The sequence below is a fragment of the Poromitra crassiceps genome (assembly GCF_964638095.1).
Source record: "Poromitra crassiceps genome assembly, chromosome: 25".
Lineage (NCBI taxonomy): Eukaryota > Metazoa > Chordata > Actinopteri > Beryciformes > Melamphaidae > Poromitra > Poromitra crassiceps.
The window spans coordinates 20,238,772-20,264,386 of NC_139649.1; the positions used below are offsets into that span (position 1 = coordinate 20,238,772).

General features: G+C 44.6%; 1 protein-coding gene across 1 annotated transcript in view; it reads left to right on the forward strand.

The window, feature by feature from the left end:
• The window catches only part of LOC310798143 (nucleoprotein TPR-like), a gene marked incomplete at both ends in the record, with an annotated part of 70,441 nt that overhangs the window by 14,202 nt on the left and 30,624 nt on the right, over nucleotides 1-25,615 (forward strand). Inside the window, 18 exons of the mRNA XM_083660626.1 lie at nucleotides 3,197-3,289; nucleotides 3,571-3,651; nucleotides 4,159-4,246; nucleotides 4,431-4,568; nucleotides 4,808-4,902; nucleotides 7,498-7,695; nucleotides 7,799-7,906; nucleotides 12,166-12,389; nucleotides 12,838-13,001; nucleotides 13,739-13,863; nucleotides 14,847-14,995; nucleotides 16,168-16,330; nucleotides 18,947-19,081; nucleotides 19,332-19,472; nucleotides 20,045-20,258; nucleotides 20,371-20,561; nucleotides 21,333-21,467; nucleotides 22,053-22,169. Coding sequence (XP_083516752.1) covers nucleotides 3,197-3,289; nucleotides 3,571-3,651; nucleotides 4,159-4,246; nucleotides 4,431-4,568; nucleotides 4,808-4,902; nucleotides 7,498-7,695; nucleotides 7,799-7,906; nucleotides 12,166-12,389; nucleotides 12,838-13,001; nucleotides 13,739-13,863; nucleotides 14,847-14,995; nucleotides 16,168-16,330; nucleotides 18,947-19,081; nucleotides 19,332-19,472; nucleotides 20,045-20,258; nucleotides 20,371-20,561; nucleotides 21,333-21,467; nucleotides 22,053-22,169 — 2,559 coding nt within the window. The remainder of the gene's footprint in view (nucleotides 1-3,196; nucleotides 3,290-3,570; nucleotides 3,652-4,158; nucleotides 4,247-4,430; nucleotides 4,569-4,807; nucleotides 4,903-7,497; nucleotides 7,696-7,798; nucleotides 7,907-12,165; nucleotides 12,390-12,837; nucleotides 13,002-13,738; nucleotides 13,864-14,846; nucleotides 14,996-16,167; nucleotides 16,331-18,946; nucleotides 19,082-19,331; nucleotides 19,473-20,044; nucleotides 20,259-20,370; nucleotides 20,562-21,332; nucleotides 21,468-22,052; nucleotides 22,170-25,615) is intronic.

Genomic DNA, 25,615 nt, shown 5'->3' on the forward strand with positions numbered 1-25,615 from the left:
CAAATAAGTAAACTTTGCCAAAACAACAATGAGCCATGAACAAAAAAAAATCAGTCACGTATTGCACTTAAGAGCTACAGGTTTACATTCAGTATAGCAGCTTCAACAGTCAACTTCAGTTAACAATGAATGAACATACATTTTAAGAGCTACAGGTAGGTTTACATCAGTATAGCAGCTTCAACAGTCAACTTCAGTTAACACTCTTTTCTTCAAGTATGTTGTCAGAACTTGTCACTGTTCTAGTGTTCTAAAAAAAAAAAAAAATTTTTTTTTTTTTTTTTTTAAATAAAAAAATATTCGTTTTTAAAAAATAATAATAATCGAATTTCGTTCATAATTATTAAATTCGAATAATATTCGAATATCAAAATTCGTTTCAACAGCCCTACACCAGGCATGTCCAAAGTCCGGCCCTGGGGCCAATTGCGGCCTGCGGACAGATTGTAAGGCTTGTCTCTCGAAATATATTTTGTGGCCCTCCACACAGTATTGGTTAATCAAGCAAGTTCAATTTGCATTTTCTCCCTTCACCCAACGATGACAACAGCATTATCATACAGTTTGTACAAGCACCAAGTAGGAACAGCACATGCAGAACTAATGTTTTCAGATGGTAAACAAAATACTTTGAGTACATTTGTATGTGATTTTTTATTTAATTTCTTTATAACCCATATGATGCGAGAAACACCTTCCCCCCCCCGGCATTTTTACATGATCTAATCTGGCCTGCATTCAAAAAGTTTGGACACCCCTGACATACACAAACAAACACACTCGGAACACAATCCCCCTCCCCGCAGGAGCCCCCACCCACAAATCCACAAAGAAGTTAGCTCATAGTACAACAGCTCTTCAGCAAAAAGAGAAGAAGAAAAAACAACCTAGCCCTCATGGAACCCCATGACCTCCATGCACGGCCTCCACAAATGCATCCCACGCTGTGATATTCTCCACTTTGGCACCATGCATACGGGCCACTGACATCTCCATGACAGCCAGGTCCACGACTGAAGATGTCCGTTGTTCCAAAGGCAGAGTATGAGGAGCCTTCCATCTCTGAGCCACTTTTTTTTTTGCAGCAGCAGCAGTAAGGCCTTATAATAACCAACGCCTCTGTCTCAAGGATAAATTCAACCCAGTAATATCATTCAACAACAAAACAGGAGAACACAAGTGTCCAACTTTTTTTACTAAATGGGGCCAGATTAGATCATGTGGAAATACCGGCAGGTCAGCTGCTTCTCGCATCGTATGGGTTATAAAATAAATAAATCTCATACAATACACAGTAGTACTCTTAAGTAGGGATGCATCGATTATAAATTTTGATGTACGATTATAGTCTGAGAAAAAACCACGATTATCACGGTTTCACGATTATTGTTATGGACGTATAAAAATCACATGAGCATTCTCTAAATAGAGGTTTTATTGTATTTCCCCCACAATCTTAACAGTTGCTGCCTTCCGGAATACTAATGCATGATATGGATTTTTACAGCCGATAGTATAGGCCTACGCTAACCGATAAATATTCTCCTGGCCAATAACCGATACGATAAACATACTATGTTACTTTTTTCACATTTTTGTATTTAAAAAAATAAGTTCTTAACCTGTATTTTATGCACACCTGGGATTAAAAAAAGAAGAAAGGGCAGATGTAGTGAGCAAAGATGGATGATTTAATATTCCATGGCTCTGACCTAATCAAATCTAACTGACATCACTATTGTGAACATAAAACAAACAACATTTCTGATATAATATGATTGTATTAGTAAAGTGTATCACTCAATAGTCAATAAAAAAAATATTTTATTATTACTTTATAGAAGCGAAAGCCTATAGCTGCTTAGTCTGCAGAAAAAAACACAAAAGGCATAGTAACTTAGACTCTTATTGGCATGTTACTGGCAACTAAATGTGCCGTCTGAAATGAATTTTGCATTGGGGTCAGTTCTATTGAAGTGATGATGGGGCAGGCATGGAAAGCCTCACTATAAGCCATCATGTGTCGTTTCACTTTTTACTGGAAAATGCTCCCTCTGGATTAAAGAAAGGACACTCTGTGGTGTTGACTGGTGTTTGTTATGTAAATGTGCGCATTTGTTTTCCTTGTCTCAGTCAGATCATGACTGCCAAGCAGCTAGCTACGTTAGCTTCACGTTATTAGGCCTACATGTAACGTTAGCGGGTTGCTTTTGGAGTTGACACAAACCCTTGATGTTTCTTTTCATGTAAAGCATGAGGTTCTCTATGGTTTAGGCCAGCGCTGGGAGCATGAAGTGCTTTAAATGCGGGGATGTTTGGTCACAACGAGCTTGAGGAACTATGTACGCTAGGCCATGGCCAGCTAGCTAACATTAGCCACAACAGCTAACGTTAACGTCAATGACTGTATGTTAACGCTAAACAAATCCGCTGCCTCTTCCCCACGTTTGGTTTAACGTCACACCAGCTCAGACTTTCCCCTAATCTCAGAAACCTTGCGGGACATGTATTGCAACATTTATGTTGGGCTGGCATCCATGGCTAGGCTACAGACTGGCTACTACTGGGAGACATGGCAGCCATAGGATGGCAGCTGCCTGTGTTTGGTGCCTCCGCTAAATAGTCCGTGCGGAAACGAAGCGAGAAAGACAGGTTCCTCTCCTTCCAGCGCCGTCTGCGCCGCATGGGAGTTTAAACTGACGGACTGTTGTGAAACAAAACACTCGGTGTAGCGGAGCCTCTGCGGTTATATAACCGTGACGTTTTAAATCGTGGTTAATAGTCAAACCGGTTAACCCCTGCATCCCTACTCTTAAGGAGTTTGTTTACCATCTGAAAACATTAGTTATGCCTGTGTGTTGTTCCTACTTGGTGCTTGTCTACAAACGGTTTGATAGCGCTGTCATTGTTAAGTGAACAGAAGAAGAAAAAACGCAAATTTGAACTTGCTTGATTAACCAATAGTGTGTATATTTTGAGAGACAAGCTGAGGGCCACTTGAAATCGGTCCGCGGGCTGCAGTTGGCCCCCGGGCTGGACTTTACACACGCCTGTATTACAGCTTTCTTCACTGTGTTGTTGTCAGGTTTTGCTGGTGTGTCTGGTTGAAAGTCATCAGGATTGGCGTCTTCCACGTTCCACCCCGGTCTAACCACGCATGGTAATACTATCTTGGTCATGTTTTTCCCTGCTCCAGGTGACCGAACTAGAAAGCCAGGTAGCTTCTCTGAAGAAGACCAGCGACAGCCACTACAAGAGGGCCGAATACCTCAACAATAAACTGAAACAGGTAACTAAAATGCATATTTTTCGCATTGAATTTGGTCAGATCTTTTTATGGGTGCGAGGGAAAATGGGGGCATGAAATCCTAATTGGGGGATTTCTAAATCTGCTGGTTTAAAGAAAAAGAAAAACTTCTAGCCCTGAAAAAGGTCAAACACTTTCAGATATGTTTGCACTATTATAAAGTAAGAGAATACATATGATAATGCAAAATAGTATATTTTCCTCCACATGCTCTGCTTACATGTCCACCCTCTCTCTCTCTCTCTCTCTCTCTCTCTCTCCAGTCTATCGATCAGCAGAGTGCTATGGAGGAGAAATATCGTAATGAACTCAACGCTCATGTCAAATTGTCTTCGCTCTACAAGGTAAGAAAGACTTGCATTCTTGAACCTTGTTCCTCAAAGTAGCCTGGGTTTGTGTTGATGCATGTAAACATCACAATTGGGTTGGAATAACCCGGGTAAGGGCGTCCGGGAAGTGCAGCGGTAGATTCCCTGCCTACCAACACGATGGTCGCAGGTTCGAGCGCCTGTGTTACCTCCAGCTTGGTCGAACTTGATCAGAATAACCGGGGTTATGATAATGATAGCCCTGCTAGCTGCTAGCCCAGCCCTGCCTGGGCTGGGCTAGCAGCTAAATGCTAACTCTGCTGCATTGGAAGAACGGGAGGATTTACCCCACGCTGATCCCATTGAACATGCGTCTATGACGAGACGCTGACTGTATCTATAGGGAGAGTCAATCACAGAGGATGGAAGGTTCATGGATTACAGATTAATCTGAACAAGACCACAACCAGTATGTGATGTCTCTGTTTCCCCCTGTAGGGGGCAGCGGCAGACTGTATCTGATGTCTCTTTCTCCCCCTGTAGGGGGCCGCGGCAGACTGCGAGACCAAGAACCAAGAGCTGAGCAGAGCAGTGGAGGAGCTCAGCAAACTGGTCAGAGACACTGGGGAGGGTAAGACTCACTCTTTGATTTGCAATTTTATTTTAGATTTGCCCATTCAGCAAATCTATCAGAGATCAGATGATTCTGTTGAAAATTGCCAGCAGTTTTATCGGACTCTTAAAACCACGTATCTGGCCTTTAGTTTGAAAATTGATGATTATATACATGATTGATGATGTCACTGGCCTTGCAGCGAATAAAGCACTGGAGAAGAAGGTGTCTGAAGGGGAGGAGCTAAAGGCACATTTGGAGGCGGAGCTTAGAGAGAAGATCAAGAAGATGGAGAAGGAGCTGGAGAATGCCACGATAAAGGCTGCTGACAAACGCTGCTGTGAGAAAATACTCAGACACTCACACACACACACTCTCTCTCTCACACACACACACACACACACATATAAATATACACATACCTAGACATATTTATGTTGTGTGTGTGTGTGAACATAAGGGTGCGGGCTGGGTATATGTTCCTGTGTGTGTGTGTGTGTGTGTGTGTGTGTGTGTGTGTGTGTGTGTATTGACTGTATGAACCCTGGACTTTAACTAAATGTCTATCTTCTCGTCTAGGTGTGCCTTCTCTGACTGAGGAGCAGTTGGACTCCATGTGTCCCTCAGCAGCTGCCATAGCGGAGATTGTCAAGCCTGGTATGAAGTTCTTTGAGGTGAGTTTGCTTGGACTTGCTCTGTCCATAAAAGTCTGAAAATGCTTTAAATTATATATATAAAAAAAGTATTCGTTAGTTTCTTATATACATTTAATAAAGGCACCCCCCCCCCCCTTTTTTTTTTACCAATGTTTAATGCAGGTTTATTATCACTGGAGTTTCCTCGTAATGCAACTATAACAGTAGGCAGTGGTTTTGACAGATTCTGGACATTCTGTGATTCTACTTAAAGCAGAGTTATGTAGTTTCATCAAAAGGTGTGACTGAGCAGCATCACATCTGCTTTAAGAAACACAGTGGAAATCGCTTATTTCTTTTTCAATGTTTCATATTGTGCCCATTCATAGTTTCAGAACATGTATAAGGAAAATAAGCCGCTTTCTATATTTTGCTGTTCAAGTGGTCTTAAATCCAATTCAAGGTGCTAAAAGGGTATTGACCTGCAGATGCCCTATATAATGGACAGGGAACTGTCCTTTGCTATATCACTATGCAGCTACGATAGTGTCGTAATTGTAAGCTAGGTAGGTACTTTTATTAATTCCCGAGGGGAACTTCTTTTGTTACAGCAGCAATACAGCACACAATCAATAAAATAAGAATAGAAAGTAAGAAATAAAGTATGAATAGCATTTAGCCAAATTATACATCCATAAATGTATCTGACAAATACATATATATATATATATATATATATATATTTGACCTTTATTTATACAGGGGGAGTCTCACTGAGAGCAATGCTCTCTTTTTCAGGAGCGCCCTGTTCACAATCACACACATTCATACCTGGAAGCTGACCAGTACAACCACAGTCTGATCTGTTGGCCACTGATCAGCTCCACTGGAGCAGTTGGGGTTAAGGGCCTTGCTCAAGGGCACCTCAGTGGTGGTAATGAGGGAGGGGCAAGCGCTGCCTTTTCACTTTCCCCACCCAGATTTATCCTGCCGGTCCCGGGGATTGAACCGACGACCTTCCGGTCACAAGCTCGCTTCTCTAACCATTGGGCCACCACTGCCCCTATATTTATGTAACAAATTTACATATTATGTAATAAATACACATTTATGTAACAGATTTACATATTACACACAATTATATACAGTATGGACCTAGTTATACACAAGTGAATAATATAATACTAATAAGTAATAGGTGAGCCAGTCCGTGTGGGGTGGTGGGGGTGTTTAGCTCAGGGAGGCATTGCAGAGTCTGATGGCTGTGGGCAGGAAGGACCTCCTGTGGTGCACCGGGGCAGAATGAGCCTGGTGCTGAACATGCTCCTCTGCCTGGCCAGAGTGTGATGGAGTGGATGAGAGGCGTTGTCCATGATGGTCAGCAGTTTGGACAACGTTCTCCTCTCAGCCACCACACTCACAGGCTCCAGGCTGGTCCCCAGGACAAACCACCACACTCACAGGCTCCAGGCTGGTCCCCAGGACAGACCACCACACTCACAGGCTCCAGGCTGGTCCCCAGGACAGACCACCACACTCACAGGCTCCAGGCTGGTCCCCAGCACAGACCACCACACTCACAGGCTCCAGGCTGGTCCCCAGGACAGACCACCACACTCACAGGCTCCAGGCTGGTCCCCAGCACAGACCACCACACTCACAGGCTCCAGGCTGGTCCCCAGCACAGACCACCACACTCACAGGCCCCAGGCTGGTCCCCAGGACAGACCCCGCCCTCCTCAGCAGCTTGTCTAGTCTGTTAGTGTCTGCAGCTTTGATGCTGCTGCCCAGCACACAGCTGTAAAGAAAAGGGCGTTTGCCACCACTGACTGATGGAACACGTTGAGCCAAAGCACCTGAGCCTCCTCAGGAGGTACAGTCGGCTCTGGTCCCAGTGTTCCAGTCCAGTTTATTCTCCAAGTGCACTCCCAGGTACATGTAGGACTGCACCAAGTCCACATCCTCACCCCCAATGGAGACAGGGGAGATTGGTTTTATTCTTTTTTGTAAGTCCACCACAATCTCTTTTTTTTTTATGTTTAGTTGCATGTGGTTCTGGTTGCACCACTTGACAAAGTCATTGACCAGTCCTCTGCCCTCCTGCCCCCTCTTAACACATCTCCCGTGGGAGAAATTTGTCTTGGGTTAGAGAGGAAAAGCTGCATCACATACAGACGCATGCAAACACTAGCCTAGCATAAAACAAAACTACAAAATAAAGCAAAAACTGAGGAGTCATTAACACTTACAGGCAAACTTCTCAGACCACACACATCACAATACAATAACGCAGTGCAAAATACAATAAAGTACAGTACAATAGGACAGGTTACAAACGATACTAGCGTATCTCACTTTACATGCAAGCAAAACAAGCGGTTGTTAGACTTGACGTGCAAGCAGGCAATCGTTAGAGCCTGTGAATGATCTCAGAGCCTGCTGTTTTTCTGTCTGTCCTCCAGGGGGAGCCCTTTAATAAGTTGAATAAAGTCCTTGTAACAATTGTGCTTACACAGAGGGACCCGCCTCTACCTCCTACCAGGGGTTCAATAGCACATCGTCAGAGTTCAACGCACGGGAGGAGTCGGAGATAGGATCTGATGTTAACGCCTCACCCTCTGTTTCTGCGTCTAGCTGTACAACGACTATGCCGACTGTCAGACCAAGCTGCAGCTGGAGAGGCAAGAGAAGAACCGAGTGAGCAGGGTGCTGGACGAGATCGTCCAGGAGGTGGAGTCCAAAGCCCCCGTCCTCAAACGGCAGAGAGAGGAGTACGAGGCCATGCACAGGTCCATGACCTCCCTGTGCAATAAACTGGAACAGGCCAGAATGGTGCGGCCACATGTTCATCTCTCTCTGGAAATGCACGTTGACTCTTTGACTGTTTAACGTGGAACGTGTGGTCGTGTGTGGGTGTTCACCGTTTTGTCATTAGGAGATCCACAGCCTGCAGAAAGAGAGAGAGGAGAGCATCCAGCACAGCTCTGCCCTGGAGAGGGACAAACTGAGGACGGAGAGACAGCTAGAGGACACGTCTACCCAGGTACACACGCAGTCGAATGAGATCTAGATGCGGTTGTTTCTAAAACATGGCAAAAATATCGGACAGGGTTCCCACGGGTCCTTGAACGTTTGTGAATTTGAACAATTAAAATCCAGGCATTGAAAGTGTTTGAAAATAGACATGGGTCATTGATGGTGCTTGGATTTAGAGATGTTTTCCTGTATAGAGAATTATGTGGGAGCCACCTCTGTTAAATGTGGCTCCGCCTTCAGCTCTCTCTCTCGACCAATGAAAACAAAATATTTTTCAAACAAGTGTTGCAGTCGGTGGATTTCTGTCATTTGCAATTGGAACTAACAGCACAGTTGAGGGGTGTTCACACATTCAAGCCTCTCTCTTTAATTGTGAGCTTCTGCTAGTTTTCATGATAAAAATCCTGTGTTGTAACAGTAATTAACCTTCCATGTCTCAACCTATGCCATGTTGGCTCCTTGAATTTGGGGAATTGGACCTTGTTGAAAGTCCTTGAAAAGTAATTGAATTTGTTGTCGAAGGTGGTGTGGGAACTAGGGTTGCCAACCGTCCCTTAAAATACGGAATCGTCCCGTATTTGTAAACAAAAAGACGTGTGCCGTATTGAACTGATGCGGGGCGTGATTTGTCCTGTATTCGAGAAACACTGCATGCAAAGAGTGAAGGGCTATTTGTATGAGTCTCTGCTTACTAGTCCACTGGCCCTGCTGCCTCTTCCCCCCCCCCCCCCCCCAACCTGTCTGTGGTGTCATGTTACAGCAGGAGCCAGAGGCTGCAGACAGTGCACAGGACACACGGAGCACTCTCAAAGTTCCTTATTCACCAGGCGTCACAAATGCCATTTCTTTTGCACATTATCAATATTTATTTTATTTAGATGTGATAATAAAGATTTCGAGAGTCTGGTACCTTGAGAAGTGTTTGAATTTTACTCTTAAAAAGCTGTACAAACCCTGCTTACATTTGGGCGTTATTATGTTATATCTTTAGATGTAGTAAAAGTACTACTAGGGTAATGCAGGTGTAAGACTTGTTCTACAGTAATCAGAGCTCCTCAGTCTAAATTCATACTTTTCAATAATTAATTGTTCTTTTGTTCAGAAGATTTCATCTCAAATCTAAAATGTTTTAGTATAGTACAGTAGTATATTATAGTATATTTATAGTATAGTCTGTTCTACTCAAGGGAATATGACATTGCTGTTTGTATTCTTGAAAGAAAATTCTTGAATGACTACAATGTGAAGATGAATTATATCAAAATGTCATTTGCACTACGCTACGGTTTGTTTTTCTTAAAATGTTAAACTTTATTCAATCCATAGCGCAGAAAATGTAAAAACTGATCAAAATCAGGTTTGTTTGCTTGTGTTAATGGTAAATGGTTGAAGCTGAAGCCATTGCAGTTATGTGATTGTATATATTTAAGTCCACTGAGCCGTTAAGACCCGTTCTATTTGTTATAGGTCCACATAGCTAGAGACAACCAAACCCCCACCCCCCCTCCCCGGTCGCCCCCAGCCGCCCCAGTTCCTTATTTCCATTTCAAGAAGTTAGCAACCTTAGTGGGAACCCACACTGGACGCTGGTTGGGTTTACATTTAGCCTAATAGTCATTTAATAATGAGAACAACCGCTCAATCAGAATAAAAAAAGACCTTGTAGGCATTGTGGAGGAAATTATACTAATGTATTTTGCATTCTGGCATGATGCTAGTCAATAGTGTTCTGTATTCTCTTGTGAGCTCATCTTAGGACACTGCAGTTCAGCACACCTCTCTGTCTGTGACTTGACTCTGAGAGATGGTGCCCGGCTTCACTTGGTCTTGCGATGCTGAAGAATGTCTCATCTCCCGAAACTTGAGGAGTCTCCGTCTTATGATATCTGATGATTTATTGAGACTGGAGCTCTGAGGATCCAGCAGGAAGGAAATCTGCTGCTGCCTGTCTGCTGTTCAACCAACATCAATTCTCTCATGTCAGTCCCCTCTTCAGGTCGCTCCACTGCCTTCCCATCTCTACAGCCATCAAATTCAAGACTGGTGTTTGCCTAGTGCGGCGATCCTCAAACTGCGGGCTCCGGTCCGGACCCGGACCCAGACGGCATCCTATGCGGACCCAGCCATATAACCTACAAATCATTGAGAATTATTACATTTTCACGGAACGTCTAATAGCCAATGGCTATTAGCCATTACGGTACTTGTTTATCAGCACAGGAAACTCACTGACGAATAGGGCTGGGTATTGGCAAGGATCTCACGATACGATACGTATCACGATACGATAATATATTGCGATGCGATACATATTGTGATATATTGCGATATTCTACAGAATTTACTCAAAATTAAATAATAGAGCTAAAGATACAACACACTGTACCACCCAGGTAGTGTAATAATATGTACATCACTTTATACTGATAAGTTAGTGGACAAATGTAGTCAAAACTACTGAGTGTTGAGTGTTACTGAACGCAGCGATATGGGAAATATCAATACAGTATCGATTAGGGGTGGGAATCACCAGATGCAGAGGCCTGGCAGCTGACATGGCATGGCCTGCAATTTGTTTTATTTTTTTATTTTTTATTTTTTTTATATCGCGATACTTGGCGTCCAAGTATCGATACAGTATCGGGAAATAAAATATCGCGATATATTGCCGTATCGATTATATTGCCCAGCCCTACTGACGAATGCATGCGTTGTAAATCATCACATGTGATTCTACATAGGTTGATACTGACCTTCAGTATATATGGCACTAAATCATAATGCTAAGTTATAGCTAGATATACACGTTCTCCTGAACATCGCATACGATGACAGTGTTCCGGACCTTTGCTTGAGGAAGTTGGTACCCCTCGAGTACCGCTGGCCTAGTGCCTACAGGACAGTACATCAGACTGCTCCTCCCTATCTGCAATCTACAGTCTGTTTCCAAACCTTCGCCTCGCTCACTCAGCTCCTCCACCCTTGCAGGCCCCCTTGCCCTGCCATCAGTACGTGGGCTCAGAAGTCACTCATCTCGGTCGCGGCTCCTCTTGTTCCTGGCGCCACTATGGTGGAACGAGCTCCCCTCTTCTGTCAGAACGGCTGAATCACTTCCTATCTTTCTATCTATCACACCTCGCTGGACCCCTCTCGAACTACAGCTTTGTGACCTGAACAAACCTTTCTTCTTACCCATTCAACAAACACAACTTATTCCTCTTAAAAGTCTTATATGATAAAGACTTGTGATGCACAGTTGGTTTCACTACTGTTGACAAAATGTACTTCTTGTCGCTTTGGAAAAAAGCATCTGCTAAATGATGTGACGTAATGTAATTCAGAGCTAGATCCTCCTTGTCACACGAACATCCTTATCACCACCAGAGCCCGAAACCACTTCTACCTTAGTCAATGTTCTCGCTTTGACAGCTTTTGAGATGAACACAAACCTGCCCGGAGACGGCCTTGAGGTACCCAGTGTAGCCTGGCACTTACATCATTTAATGAGGATGGGTCGTCCCTAGTCTCGCAGTAGCCTGCCGTAGATACGATGGGTCTACGTCTGGAACGCAACTCTTGAAAAGTGGTTAACACTCACCCCAAGACACAAATCAGAGGCGTAACAGACATATGAATTGACCAGCCACGGATGGCATACTGGACTTCTGCAACAGCCCAGCCAATCGGATTTCGCCGCAGGCTTCCTGTTGGCAGAACCCGGAAATGTAACTTGTGATTCAGATCCTCCGTCGCTGGAAGTGTGCTGACGCCCCCCCCCCTCTCCCCCCTCCGAACCTCTGCTTATAAATTGACAGATCGTTGTTCTCTGCCTTTTTTTCACGGGCAATATTCCAACAGATTCCCAATGGCAAACAAAATTGTTTGGTCTTTTTATGCCGCCTACTTTAGGAAGAGATGTCATCAAGTTTCTGGGAAAGTCTATGCTTTGGTGCATGTAAAAGCACACACACACACACACACACACACACACACACACACACACATACACACACACATACACACACACACACACACACACACACACACACACATCAGATCACTTTATTTAGTGTTCAGGTAAACCATTAATTTGAAAGGAATTGGGAATGATTAAATGTTCTGCACCTCTACCGTTTGGAGGGGTGTCCGGCCTAAGTAAGTCAAAGTAAGTAGCTAATGATGGGTGAAAGGTCAAGTCTCTGTAAAAAAATAGCGCTGTGCAGTCAGTCTGCTATCATTCATCAACGTTGTCCTCTCCTTGTCCAGGTCTGTGCTCTTCTGGTGGAACTGGAGGAAGCCCAGGGACGGCATGTGACCAAGGAGGACGGCAGCTCGGCCAACATCAGCAGCTCCTCCGAGGTGATCGGCTCGCGCCAACTGTCCTTCCGCAGCGTGGAGGAGCTTCAGAGGCAGAACCAAAGCCTGCTGGGAAGCCTGAGGGAACTGGAGGAGGAGAGGGACAGACGGCAGACACAGCTTACATCAGCACGGTAACGCAGTGCTACTATTAGTCCTGCCAGTTCTACTAACTACAGCAACTATAGTGCTGCGTGTTCTACCACCACTAGTACTAATACTATTACTACTAGTTCTAATACCACTACTACCTCTGGATGCACGATATTGGATCCCCCCCCCCCCCATATCCGATATGCAGATATTTTGCAACTCTTTTGGCCGATGATGCTGATATATGCGCACATTTTCCTCCACCTAATTTCAGTGAACTTCTCTCCTGTAGTAGAATTCACACATTATTATGTCTTCTCTTATTGTGATGGCCCCACTGGCAGATGCAGACATGAATACAATGCATTTCAAAGGGCAAGTTAATTTGCCATTTGCAGTTGTCAAAAATATGGCGCAGAGCATTGCTCAGCAGTGGAGTTGTATTAAATGTTTTATAACCCTGAGCTGCATCTCTCTGGGTCTTTCCAGTGTATCAGAGCTGGAGGCGAGCAGAGACCTGCTGCAGAAGGAGGTGGAGCAGCTGAGAGAGCAGAGGAACCAGCAGAAACAGCTGGCCGACTCCAGCGCCAGACAGAGAGACATGTTTAAGATACTGCTGTCACAGAGTACTGGTTTCACTCTGCCTCCTCAAGGTACAAATAAATAAACACACACACACACACACACACACACACACACAGCTTATGTACAACTCTAAAGGTCCTTACACATCGGGAGCGTTTTTTCCATGCGATTAATTCGCACGTCAATAATATTTTCCGAACCTATATCAGTCAATGCAACCGTGCATACTAACGGCGAAGTTTCGCTGAGCGTTGTTGCGGTGTTTATTTTTTCGAACCGCGGTCGATTTTTCAGAAATTCGCTTCCGACGTGTACACATCTGTGGCTGTGATTGACAGGTGGGTCAAAACTCGCATCGCAATTTCGTGCCGTATATTCGCATCGCTCTTGATGTGTAAGGACCCTAAAGCTGCATATATTAGCCTCATTTAATCCATGCCACAAAGGATTGTGAGCAAGAAATCCTTCCATTTGGTAGATGAGATGTGTTTTAACAGTATACTTAAAATAATCATCAGCTGTTGAGATGAATCATCCAAAACAGAGTAGAGATCCCTTCAAAACACCCTGAAAACATGGGTCTCAGTCTACTTCCAAGTGGCCTGAAGTGTGGTTTGTGTTGAGAACACAACAGAGTTTGAAGGGCATCGATCTCACCTGTCCAAACAAACCAAACTAAAGAAGTAAATAAGTAAGTAAAAGTCGTCTAGGGTTTGGATGAATGGACCCAAACGGGCTGGGCGTGAACACAGCCTAATGTAACAGTCCATACAGGATGAGGTCATGTTTCCATGTGTGTCTCCAGGTCCAGACTCTTCCTCACAGCCTCCTCAGCCTCGGCCCGCGGTCCCGGCTACTCGCTCGACTCCACAGAGAGCTGCTGCTGCAGAGTCAGCCCAGGCTGCACAGTCTAAAGCTGCACTCAAACAGGTACACACACACACACACACACACACACACACACACACACACACACACACACACACACACAGAGAGCTGCTGCTGCAGAGTCAGCCCAGGCTGCCCAGTCTAAAGCTGCACTCAAACAGGTACACACACACACACACACACACACACACACACACACACACACACACACACACACACACAGAGCTGCTGCTGCAGAGTCAGCCCAGGCTGCACAGTCTAAAGCTGCACTCAAACAGGTACACACACACACACACACACACACACACACACACACACACACACACACACACACACACACACAGAGCTGCTGCTGCAGAGTCAGCCCAGGCTGCACAGTCTAAAGCTGCACTCAAACAGGTACACACACACACACACACACACACACAGAGCTGCTGCTGCAGAGTCAGCCCAGGCTGCCCAGTCTAAAGCTGCACTCAAACAGGTACACGCACACACACCCACACACACACACACACACACACACGCGCGCGCGCATGCACACACACACACACACAGAGCTGCTGCTGCAGAGTCCGGCCAGGCTGCACAGTCTAAAGCTGCACTCAAACAGGTACACACACACACACCCACACACACACACACACACACACACACGCGCGCGCATGCACACACACACACACAGAGCTGCTGCTGCAGAGTCCGCCCAGGCTGCACAGTCAGCGCCGGCGATTTCGCTTGAGCATAATTTGCGCTTTAGGGAGACCAGGGATCTGAGGGCCCTCACAACAAACAACCAGCACCATGACCCAGGCTCCCAAAGATATAAAAAAAAAAAAAACGTAGCCTAGCTGTGAAATGGTGTTCTCCCACACTGTTGATATTTCAGCATCTTGGTTAGAACGGCTTCCTCAAGACTGTAGTCAACACACATCATTCTTTTAATGTTCCTATGAACTTGAACTTGGAAAAAATTAAATATCAAATTCAATAACTATTATTTGTGTGTGTGTGTCTCCATCCAGCTCAGCGACTCCTTCTCTCTGTATAAGAAGGAGAAGGCAGAGAATGACAGAATGATGAATGAAACCAACGACCGGCTGCAGAAGCAGTTGACGGAGCTGCGCTCCTTCAAGGCCAAGCTGGCGTCACAGCTAGAGTTTAACAACAAGAGGTATGGTGTAAAGCAGTGATACCCCCCCCCCCGACCATTTTCTAATTCACAATGAAAACTTAACATTAAATAAAGTTTGACTGAGCTCCAGCTAAATTGTCCAATATTGTGTACTGAACTAACTTAACTTAACTAACTATCCTTTGTGCACAAAGTCATGTTTGGTTAATTTTCTTTTTGGAGAGACCCTTTATTGATTTGTTTGGGATGTTTACAGGCCCCCTGGATGCTTGTCATTTTGCAAAAGTGGCCCCCGGGCAAAGCAAGTCGAGTGTCCCTGGTGTAAAGCATTGAACACTGAAACGTGACTATATATGCAGCTATAAAATCAGTTATTTTTCAAAACCGGAGCCAGCAACCCAATCGCCAATGTTGGCATTTTACAGAATATGAAACCAGAAACCAGAATATGTACAATATCAATGTAAATTTGGATATACTATCCTACTAGTGCACTATAATGTTATAATCATGTTTTTCAGTGACTCCTGAGCAAACCAGGCAACTGATATTATAATTTAAATATCAATAAGTTATCAATAATTTAATTATTTAATTAGTGGATATATGCAATATGAGGACAAAATAGTATATCTATGAGAATCTGCAGACTTCATTCAATCTGTTAGAACCATAAATCGCTTTATTTTCCCAGTTTGGCAAAATGATGATTGTTTTCAAACACGACCCCTTGTGGCTCCATTTTGAAGGGCAAGGGGCAAAAGCGAGGGGCAGGGGTAAAAATAAGAAATTGGATTGGGCCTATATCTACATTACAGATGGTTATTAAAAATCTCATTGTGTAAATCATATTTTGTGAAAGCACCAATAGTCATCCTTACAATATTGTTGCAATATTGACACCAAGGTATTATTTTGAATAAAAAATATTGTGATATTTGATTTTGTCCCGATCACCCAGCCCTTCATCTCACATGTGTCTTTGACCTAGAACTGAACATTTAGCCCACTTTGTAAAAAAATACAGAGATAATATATTGTGCATCGCCATTCAGCTTAAAAATACAGAGGAGTGATTTGTGGTCCATATCACCCAGCCCTAAAGGGAAGTTTGACCTAACCCCCCCCATTCCAGTTCTTCAGATAATCATTATTTTCTGTGTGTTTTCTGTCTGTTTGTCTGCCTCCCTCTGTGTCTCTCTGTATGTCAGGTACGAGATGCTCCAGGAAACGGCATCAGCCCACCGCAGAGAGATATCCGCTCTACAGGACAGGAACCGCAAAATGGTCACCACCATCCAGCGACACGAACAGATCATCCACACCATGACCCAGGACCTACGACAGGCTAACGAAAAACTGGCACTGGAAGAGGTATGGAAGGGGAGATGCAGGGAGCAAGAGATGTATACAAACATGGATGGATAGATGAGCGCATATTAGTGTTGCCACGGTGTCGACATTTTCCCACCGGGTAATAAACACGTGACAACATCTGTGTTACCGGTGACACCGTATGAGGTACAATAAACAACAAAGCTCCTGAGTTGTCCTCACAGTCCAGTCAGTCAGCCCCTCCCCGCTGCTGTGCTTGACAAGGGCTCCCAGGGGACTCCCCAGTAAAATGAGTCAATTGTGTGATTTCACTAGGATTTCAATGACTAGAAGTTAGCCCAGGGAGAGAATGTAGTGCATATACTTGGTAATAGCTTTCACTCTCTTCCTGTTATCTCCCCATCTATATTATATTATACTGTTCGCATCAGCTGCGTCGAGTCACATTTTCGAGGCGCGGTACGCAGGCTGTGCTGGCAGGCTCGCCGACCGCTTGACATGGAACTATATCAAGACTTTCACAGTCACAACACTGGCGGCCTCACAATACGCACTCATGGCTGCATCCGACTCCAGACAACATTTCAGACCCTCCTGGAGACAATCTTTCTCAAAAGAGACGTTGGTTGGGGTACGGTGGCGCAGTGGTAAGCGCCATCGCCTCACAGCTAGAAGGTCCTAGGTTCGATTCCCACCTGGGACGCTGTGAGCGCTGAAGGAGTGCGTGCCCGTCCGCATGTCCTCGAGTGCCCACCGCCCGGGTGGGGTCGTCAAAAGGGCCTTTCTGTGTGGAGTTTTGCATGTGCTCCCTGGGGGTTTCCTTCATATAGGAACCCCACACCAAAACATGCAATATCCTGGATGCTGATGTGGTGCCTCCTCTGGTCGTTAGGGGCGCCTGTTCGGAGGGAGGGGAACTCGTTGGAATAGCGTGAACCTCCCACGTGCTATGTCCTACCGGTGAAGCTTCCCCTGTCAGGTGACAAGAAGCGGCTGGCTACTGCCCATGTCTCGGAGGGAGCATGGAGCCAGTTTCGGCTCTCCCCAGATCGTCAGAGGGTGGAGCAGCAACCAGGATAAATAAATTAAAAATTAGCACTAATGGGGGATAAAAATGGGATAGAAAAAAATATGTAATTGATGCTAAGTTAGCATCGATGCTGCAGACTGTGGTATTAACATCGATGCTAGCAGGACTTTTATCTGTGGTTTAAAAAAAAGAGAGAGATGACCCTCAGTGACAACAGAATACACACACAGGCTTAGCTAAGGGTCTTACCTACATGTGTATGAGGGGGGCATTGTGCTCATAACGAGATGATGAGATGAGATGAGATAAACTTTATTGTCCCAGGAGGGAAATTTGTAGAGCTGTGCATCTTCACTGATCTCACGATTCGATACGATTCGATTATACAAGTCTACGATTCGATTCGATTCGATTATACGATGCATCTCGATGCATCGCGATGCATCTTAAATCGATGCATCACTTTTTCCGCAATACATGATTTATTTTTTCTCACTTTCTTTTTTCTCACTGTGTGGCTACTTTTAAAATAAAAGTGCATTTGGAATTGCATTGTATTATGATCCATAATTAAAATAAACAACTGCATGTACTTACATTCTATTTTATTTGATTATAAAAAAATTTTTTTTTTTTAAATAATCGATTTTTGATATTTGTTAATCGATTCAGAATCGTCCTATTAAGCATCGCGATGCATCTCTGAATCGATTATTTTCGGCAGCTCTAGAAATTAGTCTTGGGCAGAAAGTGCTTGTACCAACATCGGTGTAACAGACACGGTAACACAGAACAGACACGGTCACAGTCACAGCATTGCACTAAAACACAGGAAGAGTGCCAGCTAGGCACAAGATTGCACTATTGCAAAGATTGACAAATCGAATCAGTATTCTCGTGTGACAACCAGACCCCAGCTGTCCCACACTTCCACAGGAAAAGCGCAATGCAGAGAACGTGTACCAGACAATAAACAAACATAAACGTAGACATAAAAAGCAAAATCAGCACAGTAGCACTAGAGCCCGGGTCGCCAGCAGAGCAGCGCCACCGGAAGTGGATGATAACATATAACTAACGTTACTTGCCGGTCTAACCAGAGATGATGAACGCTGTAGCCACACTGCAGCCCAGAGGGAGCACTTGTAATTTACCACCGCGTACGCTGAAACCGTGGAGTTTTTTCTTTCATTTCCTCTATAAAAATGAACGGTGTTACCGGTGGGCATGTTATGTAATTGGTGTATACCCCACCACCGTGTAACACCGGTAACACCGACTACCACGGCAAGCCTAGCGCATATCCTTCAATCCTTCAATTTGACTGTAAAACCAAAATTACGTAACACTAAGTTAAGTTAACCTTTGTTTATCCCCATGGGGAAATTCATCCTCTGCATTTGACCCATCCTCTACTAGGAACCTTCCTAGAACTAGGAGCAGCTAATACTTTTAAGATTGCACGGCAATTTTGGAGTAAAACTGCTGTAATGATGACCAAAAAACTCAAAAGTATCAGTACCTCCACGATATTGCAGTCCTGGAGGTGCTGATTTATTTATCCCTTCTCACTGTTTCCTCCTTGCTTTCTTTCCTGTCCGCCCTTCTATCCTCTCCACCTGCAGGTGCGAGTAGAGAACTTGACCAAAGAGAGAGACATGATGAAGGTGTCAGAAGGTCGCCTCTGTCGGGAGAAGGAAGCCATGATGGCTGAGCAACGTAACCAGAACCTACTGCTCACCAACCTCAAGACCATACAGGTATTTATAGCTACTGCTCACCAACCTCAAGACCATACAGGTATTTATAGCTACTGCTCACCAACCTCAAGACCATACAGGTATTTATAGCTGTATAGGCTTTTCCACCCTGACAGTGATCACATTCAGGGAGACAAATTGAATGCTTGGCCTTCAAAAAAATCAGTCAAACCATATAAATCATGTCCAGATGACTTTATTTACTGCAGTTAAGTAACATGAATTTCTTGTGTCTCTCTCATCTGTCTAGTTGACTATGGAGCGTACAGAGACAGAGACTCGCCAGCGAATGAACAGCCAGATTGAGCGTCTGGAGGCGGAGTTGGTTGCCATGAAGACCAAGCTGGACCAGGAAGTAGAGCAGAGACACACCCTTGGACGCAGTATGGATGTATGTATTATGTTTAATATGCATACATTGTTTTTAGTCAGTGGTCACAGCTTCCTCTACTGCCATTCAGCAGCAGCTATTATGTCGGTCATAGTGAGCATTTCATCGATTAGGGATTCGAAGGAGCAAAGCTTCTGCACACCTAAAAATGACAGGTGCGTCGAAGGAGGAAAAACCCGACTGAATCAAAAGAAAATAACTGTCTCCAAATGCAAAAAGTTTTATTTAACAGAAAGAATAACGTTTTCCACCGAAACCTTATTCTTTCTGTTAAATAAAACTTTCTGCATTTGCAGACAGTGTGCGGAAGTTATTTTCTTTTGGTTCAATCGATTAGGAATTCCAAATGGCTCAAATGAACTAACGTAACAAACCTTGAATCACTTTCTCTCAGATTCACTTACTACTCAACTGTATATCATATTTCATGTTATTATGTTATTAGTTTAATCAGTCAAGTTAAAAAACAACCGGACAATCAAGAGAACTTTGCAATGGACGAGCAATCAGATGATTCAACAATATAATTTTGTTAATCACCCTCTCTCCATCAACCCCTCCCTGCTTTTCAGGCTCAGTTACTAGAAGCTAAGAAACAGTTGGAGACCCAGAACACTTTACAGAAGAAGACCCGGGAGTTGTTGCGCAGTTCTGAACAGCAGGTGGCAATGCTGAAAACCCAGCTAGGCTCCGCCTCCTCTGAGGCCGCCACCTCCACAGCCAGCCCTAGCAATACTGCCGCCACCCCAGCAACCAGGGCATCCGGTCTCAGAGCATCACTCAGAGGTAAGCTGTGGTACTGCGGAATGTGACAGAACACTACTACTACTAGTGCTACTACTGATGGATATAATGATCTCTCATTCAAACCTGTGCTTGTGTCTCTGTATGTTCTCAGCTCCAGCACAGTCAGCCTCCCAGCAGGCCGCCAACTCAGATCGGGAACTTGTAGAGTTGAAAGGTCGTCTGCACGCCGCTGAGGAACAGAGCCGCGAGCTAGCAGAGCAGCTAAAGAATGCTAACACCACTGTAGAGCAGTACAAGTCAGTGGTGCTGACTCTGGAAGACAGTCTGAAGAAAGAGAAACAGGTATACAGGGTTCCTACGCAGGTCTGGAAAAGTATAAAACATTGAATAGTTTAAGAATAAAAAAAAAAGTATGGGAAATGTTGTGGTTCCCGAGTTCACATTTTTTGTTGATGTGAAGAATAATGTTCAGAGGGATGTTCATATTGTTGATTGTTGATGTTCACTCTCAGCATCCATTATATCAAATACGCACCAAAATCAAATCCAGTCAAGAAAAAATATGGAATTATAAAATCACATCTCACATATTCTGATATTTGTGGCTGTGAAGAACAATCTTCATCTATACAGTGATATGACCTAGTCAGCAGGAGCAAGATGTCTATCTGCGTAAATCATATTGGACACGAGACAAATCTTCAAAAAAAAAAATTAATTGAAAATGTGTAGGACCCCTGGTTATAGCTGGGGCGGGTTATACCGGTGCAGCTGTAGCTCAGGAGGTAGAGCGGGTCGTCCACTAATCGCTTTGGATAAAAGAGGTCGGTGGTTCGATTCCCGCCTCCTCCAGTCTGCATGTCGAAGTGTCCTTGGGCAAGATACTGAACCCAAATTGCTCCCGATGGTGTGCCAGCACCCTGCGTGGTAACCTGCCGCCATCAGTGTATGAATGGGTGAATGTACCTACTGATTGTAAAGCGCTTTGCTTAAAAGCGCTATATAAATGCAGGCCATTTACCATATAGCTCCTTGTCCTCATTTCGTTGTCACGTCTTCTGCTCTTTTCTCACACACACACACAATAACCCCACTTTTGGTGTTGTCGTCCAGTCGCGCTGCCCCCTGGAGGCCCGGCTAAAGCAGGCGGATGAGATGCAGAAGCAGCTGGAGAAGAGGCTGGTGGAGGTGGAGAAGCAGCAGCAGCTAGAAGACAGGCGGAAGGCTGTGGACGCTGTGGAGAAGCAGGTAGGGCTAACACACACACACACACACCCAGAAAAGACTACACGTAAACACATCTACGGTTAGATCCATGTACATTTTCAAAAACATTGGTAGTTGTGGAGGAAATTATTCTATTTTGCATAATACTATTATGCTATTTTATGTCTCTTTGTTGAATTCTCTCGTTTTATAATGTGAGCTCATGTGAACTACAGTTCAGTAGTTCTCGCATGACCGTGAGATTACTGGTAGTGGCCAGTTTAATTGGTCTTTGTTGCACTGAAAATGTCTTTATCTCCCGGAATTCTCAGGAAACTCTGGACTTTCCCTTCTTATTCTGCATGTTATCAGTTCTCAGTTAAATTGGCGGCCGGCTATAGGAGTTGGGTAGGCAGCTTTGAGATTGGCCTTTTGTTTAATACCAAAATTCTTATCCAACATCCATCAGGCGCCTTGTAGCTGAATTCACCTTTAAATACTGCAGGCAAAATGTGATCTAGCGCTCAATGCAAACAATGTCTCTACTTTCCGATCTCGGATCATTCTTACAGAAATGTCTACCGCAGTGCTGTTACTGTAGTTACTTTCCTTTGCTCTCTTGTGTAGGTGTGCGAGCTGAAGCGCCTTCTGAAGACCAGCCAAGCAGAACAACAGGAGGCGCTAGAGAGAGCCGCTGCTGCTGTCACACAGGAGCAGAAGGCTACACAGGACAGCCTGCAGCAGGTTTTAATAATGCATATCTACACACACCCTACAAAAACATATATATATATAAATATATATATATATATAGACGTCTTGTGCCGTATGCGTATAGACGCTATATTCCTGTATTCCGGGGATCTCTCTCGTTTCGGCTTCAGTTCTGAGGAACTGAAGCCGAAACTGCGCAACTAACCCTGTGACGGCCACTCTAAAAGGGTCTATATCCAGGAAGTCTTTTTTTGCCAATCTAGTTGATTTCCCCACTGACGCACTTATATTTCTAGTAAGTGTAAAGCTTCTGGCATACTCTTCGCACATGCGCTGGAGGCGCGGCTCCACGGAGGGCGCGGGCCAAAACAGAACATAATGAGTGCTCCAGAAATGGCAGCGATCAGTGCCAGGCAGTCTGAATTAAATTGAATGTAACGTTCCCAATTCTATATATTAAATTCTAAAAAACGACCCTCAACATTTGGGAAGGCTAAGCCACACAACTAGTTCGTTATAATCGAACATCATGCTTTGAAGCGACTTTACGACGGTGAGGACTCAATCACAGCAGATATCCGCTGATAGCCTACCACGGAGATCTCACAGGCACAGGCAGCAAAACCCGACACGCTGATAGAAAAATCTCCATGGACGCGCCGCGCTGCGCTCAGGCCTCGCCCCCCCGACACGCCCTGTGTGATGACGTCCTAATCGCCGCGCGCCCTATGCGCTTGGCTGGGCGCAAAGAGTATGCCAGAAGCTTTAGAACTGGTTTGTAGATGCATGTTTGTATCTACAACATGAGGTTTGTACTAGATACATGAGGCCAATATAACTCATCCTGAAAAGAAATGTTCCAAATCCATCCACCACAACGCAATGCCCAGCCTGGAACAGAGGAACGCGGGGCGGGGCATGTGTAACGCGCGCATTTACGTCCTGTAAATATCTTATTTTTCTGTCACGCAGCGGCTCATTTCATTATTATATCATACAGGCAGGAGTCTGGCGGGCTGTATATTTACGGTCCCTCTGTCTGCCTCCATGGAGTGTATTCCTCATCCGGGGACTCTCAAAGCAGTGGATGAAGCCGCCGTAGTAGCCCATAGCATGCTACACGCCGCTGATATTTATCTCATTTTGAGAATATAGACGAGGCAGTTGAATTCGATGGCCACCCGTATTTATTTGATGAATAACATGATGTGGATTACAAACGGAGGAGCGGAGGAACGAGAGCCTTTGTGACGGACAGCAGACAGACAGGGTAAACAAACAGGCTTGCTGCAACAAGGTAAATACAGCGGCCATTTTCTCACCTCGCTATGATATAATAATGATATGAGTTGCTGCATGTTAGAAAAGAAGCTATTTACAGGACGTAAATACACGCATTACACATGCCCGCATTTCCTCTGTTTCAGGCCGCTGCTCGCCACTTTTTCAGTGCAACGATAATGTTGCATGTCGTGCTGCGATTTCAAACATTTATTTTCAGGGTGAGTTGAAAATCATTAAAAAAAAAAGCCAAAAATAAGGTCCAACCGGAATTCTGCTTTAACCTGAATTGACTCTAAGGGGACGTTCACACCAAAAGCGTTGTTTTCAGTCAGAACGCTATGAAAATCATGTCGAGAGCGCTTCCATTCTGCACAAAACACAGCGCACGGAACGTTTTGTTTGTACCGTAAATTCCGGACTATAAGACGCACCGGTCTATAAGCCGCGGGACCAAAATTGACTATTTTTTTCTTCTATAAGCCGCACCGGTCTATAAGCCGCGGGTGTTTTGATGTTTAATTACCATATGAAAGGGTTCGTGCACAGAGAGGAATGTCGGGAAAGAGATGGCTGTTTGGGGAAGCTCCCATTTATTAACATTTCAACAAAACAAAACAAAAGTCAGGTCACTAATCCCCAGACAAAATCACACAACAATAGGCTATATGTGCAGCAAACCTGTAACCAGAGAAGTCAAGTCACTAATCCTCGTCTTCCTCTTCTTCCTGCGTACTGAAACCACCAAAGTCCTCATCTTCAGTGTCGGAAACGAACAGGTTCAGGGTGGCTTCGTCAACCACTCTCCTCTCTCCTTCATTGTCACTCAAAACCAACGAACTCCTCTTCATCACTGTCGGCATCGAACAGCCTCTGAAGCCTCTGACGGCCCTCAGCGCCAGCTGTGGCGGCGTCATCCTCTTCATCCCGCAGCAGTCCAGCGTTTTGGAACCCGTTGGTGATTGTGGATGTTTTCACACTCCTATAATATTCCGTGATCTTCCTTTGTGTTTGTCCTCCTGCTGCACCGTCCAACGCCTCACCATTGACTCATCGATGCCCAGGTTACGCGCGGCTGCTCTGTTTCCCTCTTTTAATGCGAGATTGACTGCTTTCAACTTGAAAGCTGCGTCGTGTGAATTTCTGCGTACCTTCCCCATGGTAAGTGAGAGTGTTGCTTCTACTGCTCGTCTTGTTGTGAATATTCCTTGATCTTCCTTTGTGTGAATTCGCCGAAGTTTGTGATTTTCTCCTGGTAGTCGGGGGAGGGAGTTGATGGCCGAGTGGCCGTTTGCTTACCGTAATTACCATATGTAAGTGGTCACGCACAGAGGGGATTGTCGGGAAAGAGATGGCTGTTTGAGGAAGCTCCCATTTACCGTATTACCGTAACATTTCAACAAAACAACATAACACAACACCACCGTTGTTTATTTTTACAGTGCACACAGTGTCCGCGGTGTGGTGAAAAGAGGGCAAGAGAGGAAATTAAAACAGAAGTGGATTTATAGTTAGAAAGAGTGCTAAAAAAGAGAGATTTTATTTGTATTTTTTTTTTTTTTTTCTGAAAAAATCCATAGATAAGACGCACCGTTATATAAGCCGCAGGGGGCCAAAAAACGGGAAAAAAGCCGCGGCTTATAGTCCGGAATTTACGGTACTCCGTTTTGTTTCCTCCTGCTAGCGTGCAGTACAGATAGCAGCACAACGACCACACGGACGGTAGCCAGCTAGTTTTGTCTGTTTGATGTTGTTCACTGTCAACATAAAAGCCAATTCTGGCAGCAGTGGAGGTCGAGAATCCCTCGGTAGGAGGAGTGGAAAGGATGAGCAGCGCGCTTTTCCTCTAATGTTAAACTTTTTCAGCTTTAAAACGCCCAGAGCGCTCCGCCAAAAAGACGAGACGCCACCAGCGTTTAAACGCCAGGTGCGTTCATTAAAAGAGGAGCACGTCTAGCGCGTCCTTACATAGAGAATGAATTGCAGAAAGACTGGCAGCTCCAAAAACGCTTTTGGTTTGACACTTTGCGAAATTGGAGATAGGAGATTTCTGCCAGGCTCTGTGTAAGCATTATTTTGCCTGCATATTTTCATTTAGCGAGCTCAGTATCTTTGTGCTAACAAGGAAGTATCTTACTCAACATTTGATACATACAACATCAAGTCTTTCATTGGGCTACTTATATAGGTGTACT